The following is a 13,752-nucleotide window of genomic DNA, read 5'->3' on the forward strand; positions in this document are numbered from 1 at the left end:
GGCCTGTAGGTGTCACTATTCTCAAACGTTTCTGACAAAAAAGTGGCACCTACAAACTCACCATGGGCAGAATTTTGCCCTCGCCGGGCGGGCGCAGTGGGCGGGTCTGGGAGCAGTCGCGAAGCTGCCAGCGATCAGGCCCTCAAGGTGGATTTCACGATGACCGGCCAATCAGCGGCCAGCCAGTGTGACACGCGCGCTCAGCGCTGCCGGGTTTGGGGGGGACAGGAGGAGGGCGAGCGCGGGGAGGTGTGCGCATGCGCAGATGGGTGGTGGGGGGGGGGGGGGTGCGCGCAGTAAAAGCTCCCTGAGGCACAGACAGAGCTACCTCAGGGAGCTGAAAACTTTTGAAGATAAAAAAATAAAGAATTTTAAAAATGTTCTTAACATGTGACTCTGAGCAGGGACATGTTACAAATTAGTATGAAAAATGTTAATTCTTTTTAAAATCAACGATTGAAACCTCATCCTGCCCGCACGAGGTTTCGCCAAAAAAAAATCCAAAAGCCCCTTGGCCTTTTCGGCCTTATGCAGTGAAAAGTTTCACTTAATCGGAACTTTAATGGCCTTAATGGGCCTGTTAATTGTCGATTCCCGCACACACCCACCGGCCAAAATATCACGCGAGCGAACAGTGACATTGGGATGCTCGCCCAGCATCACTGCGCGTCATTCTACACTCATCCAGGTCAGGCACACACCCGCCCAATGGGTGCAATACTCTGTTACCCTGTTACTGTAACACACAAAGGCTCATCAGGCAGAGTCCAGCCTGTAGCATCTGTGTCACCTGCTGCCGTTGGAAAGTGCGTAAATTTACAATATGGAAAATGCAACACTGTCTCACACACACACACACACACACACACCATCCCACAGGAACGAGCACCAGTCGGTGAGTTCCCGTCACATTAATCTCAATGTCAATCATTAAGCAGATATTCCCGCTGTGGCTTCAGGACCAGGATCTGAAACTCTTTTGCGAGGAACTCAATGAGCAGCAATGTCCCTGGTGCAATTAACCTGACAGAGCTTGTTGTTGTGTTAATGATACACACCTCCCCCTGGTCCAGTCACAGCATCACATGGATAGTCACAGGGTTAACAATGGGCTGAATTTTAACACCCCATTGCAGCGGCTGCAAGGCTGTAAATTGTGACGAGCCATTCAAAAGTCCATTGACACTCGGCGGGACCATAAAATCCCGCTAGCATAAGATTCCGCTCTGTGTAACAATCTGAATCAAAGGGCAGTGATTCTCCAACTTGTTCTTCTCTCAGGCTGCTTAAATGGGACAAGAGACTCCTCCGAATCACTTCCCGGTGCCTCTGGACCTGATTTCACTTGCTGCCAAGACAGGAACAAATTCACCTGAATTAACGGGAACTAAATCAAAACGATAAATTATTTGCCACTTTTTCGCTATGAAAATGTAACAAATTCATCTGCATTAATTTGGTTGAAAATCCCAAGTAAATTATTAATTCCTACCAGAAACAAAAGGATAGACATTTCCACATGGTAATAATTCTTGGGCAGTCCCTCGGGATCGAGGGTGATTTGCTTCCGAGTTCCGAGGTGGTTGATAAATCCAATGAGTGATCTGCAGACGTTGCCACATGTGGGTCAGGAGGCTCTCGAAGGGTTGGGTAGATGGGGTGTTGGGGGCTTGTGCGCTTCCTCCGATGCCTTGAATTCACCTCTGCCCGTTCCCGATGAAGTCCCCCAATGTGCCTGGTGCCTTCCCGAACGAGCCTTCTCCAAGTTACTCTCAAGCCAGGAGCTCCCGCAGCCTTATACCCACCACGCCCAGCTCCCCTCCCTGAGCTGCTCAAGCCCTCCCTGCCCCGGACCCACGGACTTAACTGTCTCTGGAGAAGGCACGGGCCTTCGTCCTCCTCCTCCTCCTCCTCCTCTGGCGTCCGCCAACATGCTCTCGGTGCTGCCGGGACTGACGCAGCTGCCAGCCAATTCGATCGAGCGGCGGCTCCCGAGGGCAGGACTTCCTCGCTAGAGAGGGGCGGAATTCCAACACTGCCCCCCCAACCTGTTGAGCACATTGTGGCTGAGGGGCAGGCTCCATCCCGGCTTCACTTCCGGAGAAGGGGGTCGAGCGAGCCATCTACACGCACACCCCCACCCCAGTAATATTCAGCCCCTTATCTGTCCCCAGCATGTTCAGTCATAGAGACGTTACGTCACAGAAGGAGGCTATTCGACCCATCAAGCCTGTGCTGGCAGAGCAAGTCACAGCTTTCTGAGTCAGTACTTTTTTTTTTTACAAATCTTTCATTATTGTTTCTCCAGTTGGTTTCAGTGTTGCCTCCAAAGAGCTTTCACTCACCAGAAGGCACCAGCCAAATCTCTTTGCGAGTTGTTCCAAATTGTCATTTTTGTCATGGGATAATTACAGCTTCTGGCCAGTGGGGGGCAGGAGTTCCATGTGGTGTCCTGGGTCCTGGTCTCTGCCTCTGGGCCAGAAAGTCCAGGCTGAAGTCCCAATCCAGGATTTAATGGCGGCAGAAGATGCGTTGGTAACGTGGCCAAACCAGTTCAACCTGCAAATCCATCCAACACACGCTGGCGGCAGGCAGTAAGAGTGGGAGAGATTCCTGGTCTGCCATGTGATGGAAGGTGAGTTTTAGCCTCCACCATCGCCACCTATCCTCTTAGGCCACAGCATGCATGTAAAAGTACGTGGAGCAGCCACTAGCAACTCAGACCTCCTGAGTGAACCACAACACTCCATCACCAACAGGGAGAGGGGAGGATGTTAGAGGTGAGTCAACTTTTCGGAGGTAGTTCCTACTATTTCCCTGCATTACAACAGTGACTACATTGCAGAAAATATCTCAGGGGCTGTGAAGAGCTGCAAGATATCCTGGGAATATGGAAGGTGCTATATAAATGCAAGAGTGTTAGGAGCTGCCGAAATATAAAGAGGAATATCATCTGACTTTCAGTATCCCCTAGACTGTGAGATTCCTTCCTGAGGAAACCTCTTTAATATTCCATGTCAATACTTTAAGCCTCAGTTAGCATGGTGGACAGACAAAAAGAGTTTAAATTCAAACACTGCAGTCATTCTAGGTTGTCCTATTCCCAATATAGTGTATATATTATTGTGTGAGGTGTATATATTACCTTGTGAGGTGTACATATTACCATGTGAGATGTACATATTACTCTGTGGGATGTATGTATTACCACGTGAGGTATATATATTACAGTGTGAGGTGTACATATTACTGTGAGATGTATATATTACCGTGTGAGGTGTAAATTATACCGTGTGAGATGTATATATTACAGTGTGAGATGTATATATTAGTGTGAGATGTATATATTACCGTGTGAGATGTATATATTACCATGTGGGATGTATATATTACTGTGTGGGATGTATATATTACTGTGTGGGATGTATATATTACTGTGTGAGATGTATATATTAGTGTGAGATGTATATATTACAGTGTGAGATGTATATATTACCGTGTGAGATGTATATATTAGTGTGAGATGTATATATTACCGTGTGAGATGTATATACTACCGTGTGAGATGTATATATTACTGTTAAATCAAGGATAGTGGTCGTATAGATCACGGATTCGTTATCTCAACTGTTAAAAGAATTGCTTCTCATCTGGACTTTAATAATTGGAAAGATAGAGTTTTGCCGACACTGCTTTGATGATGTGGTGTGTTACATTCACTCAGGGAGTCCGAGTTACTGTGGAAACATGCCCTTCACTGCACAGTGTAGTCCAGAGCTATGGATAGTGAAGGTAGAGGCTTCAACACTCCCCAGGTCTCTTACTGCCTGCCATTGGCATGTGTTGGAAGGATTTGCAGTTTGACCACATTATGAACACATCAAGTCCCGGAGTGGGACTTGAACCCGGAGCGTCTGGCTCAGAGGCAGGGACGTTACCCACTGCGCCACAAGACCTCTCGACGATGCCACATACACAAATAAGGCTTTCAATTGGTGCCAGGAGCCATCAAAAGAAATAAGCAAACTGGACAATAATGTGAACAGAGAGCCAATACATCACAGCAGAGAGAAAAGGACTGAAGGAGTTTTGATGCAAGGTTTTCGAGGTTTGTCTCCTTGTTCAGTGGTAAGATTCACTGATCAGTCTCCTCACATACCGAGCGGGATGGGTGCGAGGCGGGAAAAGACCAGCAGGGTTTCAGATCCTACCTGTAAATGTGAGCAGACTTGTTTCAATACGTCGTAGACACTGTCTCTCGAGATGAAGGACACAAAGATGTACTGCAGCAAAAAAATACAGAGAGCTTTGTTAAATGGAGCATAAATTGAAGCAACAACAGCTTGCATTTATATAGCACCCTCAAGGTCGTGAAGCATCCCAAGGCGCATCAGGGGAAAATTATCCAACAAAATCTGACACCAAGCCACATGCAGAGATATTAATTACGATGCTTGGTCGAAGGGGTAGGTTTCCAGGAGTGTCTTAAAGGAGGGAAGTGAGGTAGAGAAGGGTAGGGAGGGAGGGAACTCCAGGGCTTAGGGCCTTTGCAGCTAGAGTCACAGCCACCAATGCGGGAGCTCAAGAGGCCAGGATAAGAGGAGCGCAGAGACCTCGGAGGGCTGCAGGAGTGGGAGGAGATGATAGAGATTAGGAGGGGCAAGGCCATGGAGGAGTTTGGAAACAAGGATGAGACCTTTTAAAAGTTGAGGCTTTGCAAAATGAGCGGCCAGTGTGAGTCAGTGCGCACAGGGGTGACAGGTGAACAGGACTTGGTGTGAGTTTTGGTTGAGCTCAGGTTTATAGCAGGTGGAACATGGGAGGCTGACCAGGTGAACATTAGAATAATCAAGTCTAAAATGGTAACAAAGACCTGGGTGAGGGTTCCGGCAGCAGATGAGCTGAGGTGGGGGGGAAGGCAGAGATTGGTACAGAGGTGGAAATGGGCAGTCTTAATGATGGGGCAAATATGTGGCCAGATGCTCATCTCGGGGTCAAATATTGCTCTTTCCTTCAGTCACAAAACTCATGTCCTTGATAGGTCCACTGTTTATTTTACAATGCCTCAACCCCTAGACATCGAAGGTACAGCACAGCAACAGGCCATTCGACCCAACAGCTCCGTGCTGTCCCAACATGAGAAGCTTCACATCCATCTCCATCTCTCACTAACCTTATGTTCCTCTCTCCCTCCTGTATCCACCTAGCTTCCTCCTTTCAAGCCTCTTCCTGCTCGTTCTGAGGTGGATCAGTTTGTTATCTCTTTGTATTTTATATGTTTTAATTTCTAAAACATTCGTTAAACATTCTCATCCCTGCCCAAGTGATTATTTTCATTTATTTTTTTTTAAATTTCCTTTTGTTTCCATCTGCTTCTGTATTTTTTTTATATAAAAAGGGCTCTTGTTTCTCTCATTGATGGAGCTGACGAGACACTGTTGTGATCTAACAGGGCCATGTTGCCACAAGCCCCGGGCTTCTGCTTTGTCGCTAAGCAAGAGATCTACTCAGTGCCTCCTGAAACCTATGCTCCCTGAGATTATCCCTGGCTGTCTTTAACCTATCGATCTCTGCCCCTCTGGGAAAGAGAATTCCCAGGATTCACCAGCCACAGAGAGAAAAAAAATTCCTCCTCAATAATTAATAACGTGCCTTTGCCCCAGTCACATCCAGAGAATTTGCACAGGGCAAATTCGAGCCATCCAGGGTCCATGCAAATGAGGCTAAGGCCCCATCATGTGTCTGGGGTGCCCGCGTGCTTCCGTTAGAATCATACGGTCGCAGAACCTTAACGGCACAGAGGGAGCCCATTCGGCCCATCGCGTCTACACCGCCTCTCCAAATGAGCATTATGACCTAGTGCCATCGCCCTGCCTTTTCCCCGCACCCTTGCACATCGTTTGAATAGAAACAATCACCTAATGTCCTCCTGAATGCCTCGATTGAACCTGCCTCCCCCCCCACATTTCCAGGCAGTGCATTCCAGACCCGAACCGCTCGTTCTGTGAAAGTGTATTCTCACATCACACTTGCTTCTTTTGCTTTAAATCAGTTTAAATCTGTGCCCTCTCACTCTCGATCCTTTTACGAGTGGGAACAGCTTCTCCCTATCTGCTCTGTCCAGCCCCCTCGTGATTTTGAACAGGAGCCATTCGGAACAGGCACTTGAGGAGTTGCCAATGGAGACAGAAATACTAGCTCCTGCCTATCCCTCTCCTTGATAAGGAGCTGCCTCTCCTACCTGCCCCTGTTTCCTTTTACCGTCCAATTGCCCGTCCCCAGCTGAAGGCTGATAGGCCCAAGGCTTTGGAGTTCCCTCAAACCTCCAGCCGCTGCTTGGTTGGCAGTATGGACAACATGGTGGTAATGTCACTGGACTAGTAATCCTGACCCTCCAGAAACATGAGTTCAAATCCCACCAGCTGGGGGAATTTAAATGTAATGAATAAATCTGGAGTAAAATGCTAGTCTTGTTGATAATGATCATGAAGCTACCAGATTGTCATATAAACTTAACCCCTTCGGGGCCCTTACCTCACCTGTGACTTCAGACCCACAGCCCACGTGGCTGACTCTCACCAAACCGCCCTCTGAAATGGCCGAGCAAAGCCACTCAGTGGCACCAAACCCTGACAGGGAAAAGTCTCTTCACCACGTGAACTGCAGCAGTTCCAGAAGGTGGATCACGGCCTATCTCTCAAGGGCAATTAGGGGCGGGCGATAAATGCTGGCTCTGCGAGAGACACCCACATCTCAAGGAGAACTAGAAAGAAAGGGGGTTGTTTGGGGGGGGGGGGTGGTGTGCAGGATCACACAGGCGAACGGCATCGATGGGCAGGCTCCCGGCAGTGACCCACACCTTTCCTGGCGGGTCTCCGGCACGAGGAGTCGGCCTCGTGGACCTTCTCTGAACTGGGTCTAAAAGCCCCTCTCCAAAGGGCTTTTGGTCTCCTGCGGGGAGGGTTGGACAGGAGCTGAGTGCTGGCCTCACCTTGTCGTTGGAGCTTGTCCTGATGACCAGGCCGTTGGGGAGCAGCCCTCCTGTCCGGTGTTTCTTGACCAGCACGACCGAGGTAACCGAAGCCGTGACCTGAAAGAGTCGGAGGCGGAGTCCATGAGGAACTTTCTGCCAGTTTTTGCTGCCTTGCGTCAGTTTCAGTCTCGCGAGGGTTGGGGGGGGAGGTGAAATTGAACACGAGTCGGGGCACAAAACAGGCACAATGGCTTTCACCGATACTGAGAGCCATCGAAGCTAACGGCACTGAATAAGGGACTGGCCGTATAGCGGCTGATCAGCAGAACACTACCCGGGATTTTCCGGTCTCCATCTATCATTGCGGGTGGGATGGAGAGCAAGTTACAGACTCGGTGGGCCAAATGGCCTCCTTGAGCGCTGTAAAAATTGGAGAACCGGCCACAATTAAGTTGACTTTTGATCAGTCTCCCGAATTTCCCCTTCCCGCCATTGACAATGCCTGACACTGTCGTTCCTGGAAAATCCCGCCCTGGGTATCCACGTCCATGTCCGCTCGTTCTCCTTCAATTCCCCTCACATTTAAACAAAATATATATTGTCGATGTGAGAATAATGTTGTTAAAGTCAATCATTTCTCCTAATTGTTTATCTTCTTGCAACAACCCTTTGGGATTTTATATGTAGTGTGATTTATTCTTCAGATTTTGCAGTTATTAGTGAAGCTCAAATAACAGCAGGGACATGTTGAGAGAGGGCAGTTAGCAAAGGATACGGGACTTTGGCTTCATGAATAGAGGCATTGAGTACTAACATCAGGGAAGACATGCTGAACGTTTATAAAGCTCTAGTTAGGCCACAACTCGAGTATTGTGTCCGGTTCTGGTCACCCACTTTTGGAAGGTTGTGAGGTTCCTTGAGAGGGGCCAGAGGGAGATCTAGCCAGAATGGGTCCGGGGACAGGGAATTTTAGTTACAAGGTGAGGTCAGGGAAGCTGGGGGTGTTCTCCTTGGAGCAACAGTGATTGAGAGGAGATTTTATAGATTGGAGAGGTTGAGAGTGTTTTCCTTGGAGAAAAGCAGACCGAGAGGAGACTTGATAGAGGTGTTCAAGATCCTGAGGGGTATGGACAGGGTAAATAATGAGAAACCATTCCCACTCAAGGGAGCATCAAGAACTAGAGGGCATAGATTCAAAATAATTGGCAAACGGTGTAAATGTGATGTGAGGAAACATTTTTTCACCCAGAGGGTGGTTGGAGACTGGAAAAAACTCCCTGAGAGGGTGGTGGGGGCAGGTTCGATCGAGGTATTCAAAAGAGAATTGGATTTCTACCTGAAAAGAGAGAATGTGCAGGGTTACAGGGATAAGGCAGGGAGTGGTACTAGGTAGAATGCTCCTTTAGAGAGCAAGTGAATGGCCTCCTCCTGCACTGAAAAGATTCTGTGATTTGACTGAGGTGTACAAGATTATGACAGGTTTAGAAAAGGTAGACACAAAAAAGCTATGGTACAAAGACTAAGGGGCAGGGATTTAAAATTTTGACCGAGAGATGCGGGGGAGAGGAGGGGGTGTGAGGAAGAGCTTTTTAATGCAGCAAAAGGTAATGATTGGAATCGTTGCTGATAAGTGTGGTGGATGTGAAGACAATAAATCATTTCAAAAGGAAATTGGATGGGCACTTAAAGGAAATCAACTTATGGGGATTGAGCGGAAGAATATGGCTAATTGGGATACTCTACAGAGAGCTGGCTGGCATGGACTCAATGGGCTGAATGGCCTCCCTCTGCCCTGTAAATGACTCTATAGAGAAAGAATGAACTGAATATCATTCTGGTTGGTCACACACCTTAATGTCTTTTCCAAAGAAGTTAGCGTAGAAGCACAGCCAGTTGCTGGAGATGTAGAGACGACCCTGGATCAGGATATCTTTCTGGAGAGCGCAGGAATAGACTATACGGGAATCCAGAAGGAACAGAGAAAAAGTATCAAACACAAATCCTTCAAAACATTTCTTGCTCTGGTTAACTTAACTTATTGTTTTTCGAGGCGAGACATATTGATGTTGAATAATGGAACATTTTCCCTAGTTATGGTTTCTAGGGGTTGCTATCTGGACCGTGACATCTCACACCAGAAGTTCACGCCCAAGGAGTTAGCCTCTAGTGTCTGGGTACCTCACCCTGACATCAGATATACCCTCCAATCTGCCCCAACAGCTGAATGCCAAAGAGTGCTTCATCCCACGGTGAATGGGTGGCAACCATGGCCGACCCATCTCTGGGCCACGTGTTTGAATCGATCCTGATTGGATGAGATCAAAGTCACTCCTCCAGCTGTAAGGGTTATTGATTTTTCCCTTCAGCAGCTTCAGCTTGGTGGCCCATGGGAATGGGCTAAGGACATGACTCCGCATAAATGACTGCGAAATCGGGAAGCTTACTTTGGGTCACTGGATGTAATGGGAAGAGAAACTTCAAACTAGGACAGCAATGGACACTCTTCTGAAGTTAGTTACAAGGCACATTGTGCTAAGGATATGTTTAATCATTATGCGTAGCAACATTATAAATGTGTCTCGACTATCCTCCGTGTGGTACTTGTAATGAGATGGTAAGTATGTGTTGAAGATGTTCATGTTGTATCGAATCAATGCTTATCTTCATGTGGGAGTAAGCAGTCTGGTGATATTGGGCAGCGGTGTCCAGATGTCTGCTCACCCAGGGTCCATCCCCATCCCCTTTCCGATCCCCCTTTCTCCAATAATTTATACAGATTTTTCTTTTCCCACCTGTTTCCATTATTTTTAAATGTGTTTCCACCCATTATTTTATCTCTACCTTTTAGCCTATTTCAATCCCTTCCCCCCACCCCACCCCCACTAGGGCTATCTGTACCTTGCTTGTCCTGCTTTCTACCCTTAATGTCTCCATTAGCACATTCCTTAGATAATATCACCACCGTCAACACTTTTGTCCTTTTGTCTATGATATCTTTTGGCTATCTCTCCTTTGCCTCCACCTATCACTGACCCTCCACACCACCCCCCCACCCCGACCTTAAACCAGTTTATATTTCACCTCTTTTCTATTTTTCCTTAGTTCTGTTAAAGAGTCATTCAGACTCGAAACGTTAACTGTATCCCTCTCCGCAGATGCTGTCAGACCTGCTGAGTTTTTCCAGGTATTTTTGTTTTTGTTACAAAAATTCCTAGCTACCCAGTTTTATTTACTTATTTTCTGTTTGGTTTGGCTTGTGGGAAACATTTGACCAGAAGTCATTGTTTGCAACCTCAATCCAGCTCTCCAACCCCCCGAGAACTCTTCATGCCCCCAAACCTGGTCTCTTGTGCGTCCCCCACCCCTTCTATCCATCACTGGTAGCTGTGCCTTTAGCCTTCCAGGCTTAAACTCTGGAATTCCTTCTCTCATCCCCCTGCCTCGCCACCTTTAAGATGCTGCTTAAAACGATCTCTTAGGCCAAGAACCTTATGGACACCCTCCTAATATCTCCGCCTTGGCTTGGTGTCAATTTTTGTCCCGTGAAGTGGTTGGGGACATTTTACGATGTTGAAAGGTGCTTTATCAATGCCAACAGTTCTTACCCCACCGCTTGAAGCAGAATGCATGGAGCTTTAGCCTCTACAAGTGCGCTCTTAACCTAAGGCCTCACTTGGTGGGAGTGTCCACCAGGAAAGCCTGAATTCTCGAAACGCACACCCCTCCCCACCAGCCTCCCCCACACATGAATCCGTAAGATTAACCCTACAATTTCCAGCCAAGTGGTATCTATGGATAGCATTGTATGGAGCAGGTGTCATATCGAAATAGTCACTGGATTATGGCTCACGACACAGCCATCCAAATAGAGACGATAATGTCCCAAGGCGTTTTATAGAGGAGGCCACACAAAAACAAGCGATCAAACCGGTGATCAGAAGCTTAGTCAAAGACGTGAGTTTTAATAAGAGGATTAGAGTGAGAGGTGGGGAGAGTTCGACAGGGATCCGGAGTGTGCAAGGTCAATGCTGCTGAAGACACGGTTGCTATGGTGAGCCAACAAGAGAGCGAGGGGATGGACTGAAGCCTTTTTATGATATTGAAATGTGGTGCGTGACAGGCGACTGGAATCTGATTTGGGGAAAGGGGTGGGGCTTATCTGGGCCTCTCAGTCTTTTCCTGTTGCTGAGTCCTTGTGTTCTGAGGGGTTATTTATACAGCAACAATTTGTTTACTCAGTGCCATGAGGGTGTTTCTCTACCAGCAGCTTACTACATGCAGTTAACCACAGATTGTGGCCCTATCCCAGGCTGCTGGGAACCCATGGGAAAGAGGTGAGTAACATGTAAATTCAGACTTTGCATTGTTCCCATCCCTCCACCCCTCCCATGGTTGCACATAATGCGGAGAGCACAGCGCTGGAATAATGTTAGATTAGGTTATGTTTGCAAAATAGACTTTTACCATGATAAAAGCAAGAAAAGGCAGAACATGGGGTGAGCAGAAGTGCTAAAGTTCTGTTTTGACTTTTTTAAAATACTCCAACAATAACTTGTTTTAAATCCTTTCACAGGATGTGGGTGTCACTGGCAAGGCCAGCATTTGTTGCCCATCCCTAATTGCCCTTGAACTGAGTGGTTTGCTCGGCCATTTCAGGGGGCAGTTAAGAGTCAAAGCACGTGACTGTGGGTCTGGAGTCACATGTAGGCCACACTGAGTAAGGATGGCAGATTTCCCCCCCCCACTAGTGAACCAGATGAGTTTTTACAACAATCGATGATAGTTTCATGGTCACCATTATTGGAACTCATTTTTCTTTTTATTTGTTCACGGGATGTGGATGTCACTGGCTAGGCCAGCATTTATTGCCCTTCCCAAATTGCCCTTTGAGAAGGTGGTGGTAAGCTGCCTTCTTGAACCGCTGCAGTCCCTCTGGTGTAGGTACACCCACAATGCCGTTAGGGAGGGAGTTCCAGGGTTTTGACCCAGCGACAGTGAAGGAACAGCGATATATTTCCAAGTCGAGTGGCTCGGAGGGGAACTTGCAGGTAGTGATGTTCCCATCTATTTGCTGCCCTTGTCCTTCTTGTTGGTAGAGGTCACAGGTTTGGAAGGTGCTGTCGAAGGAGCCTTGGTGAGTTGCTGCAGTGCATCTTGTAGATGGTACACACTGCTGGTGCTAAATTCCAAATGTATGAATTAATTGAATTTAAAATGCCATGGTGGGATTTGAACCCATGACCCCACAGCACTGGCCTGGGCCTCTGGATCACTAGTCCAGTGGCATTACTACTACAGCGCCACAATACTTGAATCATTTTATTACTGTAATTTTAGGGTTTATTTCAACATCATAGGAGACAAAATGTTTTCAAATCTGTCCAGCAAAATTCATTTCAAATTTACTAAAGTTATATTTTTGGTTACACAAGTTTGCACATTAATTTTTTTCCAAAATGTAACATCTATTTCACTCTCTGTCCAAGTGACTGGTTCTCTCTGGACAGAGACTCACCTTTCCTCAATGTCTCTTGCTGGGGAACTTCCTTGAAGAGTTTGTGATACTGAGAGTTGTATTTCTTTATGGTCTGAAAGAAACAAAGACTTTACATAGCACCTCTCGTAACTTTAAGACACCTTAAAGCTTCTTCCTTCCGTTGGAACGTGGGAAATGGGACAGCCAATATGCGCACAGTAAGATCCCAATGAGATAATGACTAGATAGTCTGTCCTGGAGATGCTGCTTGAGGAATAAAGATTGTTCAGGAACTCCCTGGCCCTTCTACAAAGTCAGGCCCTGGGATCTTTTGCATTCAATGAGAGGGAAGACTGGGCCCCTCTGTGGCTTGTCATCCAAAAGATGACACCTCCGACACTGCAGCACTCCCTCACTAGGAGTGTTGGCCTCTATCAAATGCTCAAGTCTTTGGAGTGGAACATCCTATTACGTGAACAGTCATCAATAAGACATAAAGACGATGAATGGAGCACTTAGACTCAGTTATTTTAACCAAGAGACCAAACAGTTGTCATTGTGATTTTTGGGGTTAATAATTAGCAAGTAAATCTGGAGGAAAATGTAATATTTTGGTTGGTGGTAAGAAATTACCAGAAAGTCCCGCCCCACATCTGGGATATATGGGAGAGGTCAGTCACAGCACACTTAATCAGGGGGTCCAGGAGTTTGGGAGTTCAGGGAAGAGGGTTAGAGTCACAGTGTTCTGTACTGTAGGAGAGTCAGGGTGGTAGGGGCACAGAGGGACCCATGTTCTGTAATGTAGGGGGTGCCAGGGGTCAGAAGATCAGCACTCTCGTGCGTGGGGGTGGGGGGGAGGGGGGGGGGGTGGCATGGGTTTGTGGGCAGTGCTGTGTAATGGTCAGAGGTCAGCACTGCACTAGGGGAAATGTCAGGGGTCAGAGAGGCAGTGCCCTGGTTTGGGAGGTGTTGGGTGGGTCAAAGGGCAGCATCGTACTGTGAAAGGAGTCGTAGGTCACAGAAGGGTTACCCATACCGTTCTAATTCCGATTCTCCTTATAACCAGCACCTACAGCAAGTGGAGACCCAGGGGCAGGGAGTTTTGCTTCTGGCTACTATGGGGTGAAAAATCACACAATTTCCCATCGAGCCGGGTGGTGAGCAGGGCTTCCATTGGTGAGTGATCTTGAACAAAACCCAGCTTTCGTCTCCCGCTACAAGGGTGGTGCCTGAGAGTAACACACCCTTCCGAATCTCTTGCTGGAGGCTTTTCAGACAAGGACCCTGCCCTCCCATGACTCAT

At 47.4% G+C, this 13,752-nt stretch overlaps 1 protein-coding gene across 1 annotated transcript in view; it reads right to left on the bottom strand.

Moving 5' to 3' along the window:
- Positions 1 to 13,752, bottom strand: part of gramd2aa (GRAM domain containing 2Aa) — a 94,830-nt gene that overhangs the window by 15,625 nt on the left and 65,453 nt on the right. The window contains exons 5-8 of the mRNA XM_041178187.1: positions 12,489 to 12,561; positions 8,824 to 8,927; positions 6,992 to 7,090; positions 4,212 to 4,283 (exon numbers count right to left, since the gene is read on the bottom strand). Coding sequence (XP_041034121.1) covers positions 4,212 to 4,283; positions 6,992 to 7,090; positions 8,824 to 8,927; positions 12,489 to 12,561 — 348 coding nt within the window. The remainder of the gene's footprint in view (positions 1 to 4,211; positions 4,284 to 6,991; positions 7,091 to 8,823; positions 8,928 to 12,488; positions 12,562 to 13,752) is intronic.

The sequence above is a fragment of the Carcharodon carcharias genome, chromosome 32, assembly GCF_017639515.1.
Source record: "Carcharodon carcharias isolate sCarCar2 chromosome 32, sCarCar2.pri, whole genome shotgun sequence".
NCBI lineage: Eukaryota > Metazoa > Chordata > Chondrichthyes > Lamniformes > Lamnidae > Carcharodon > Carcharodon carcharias.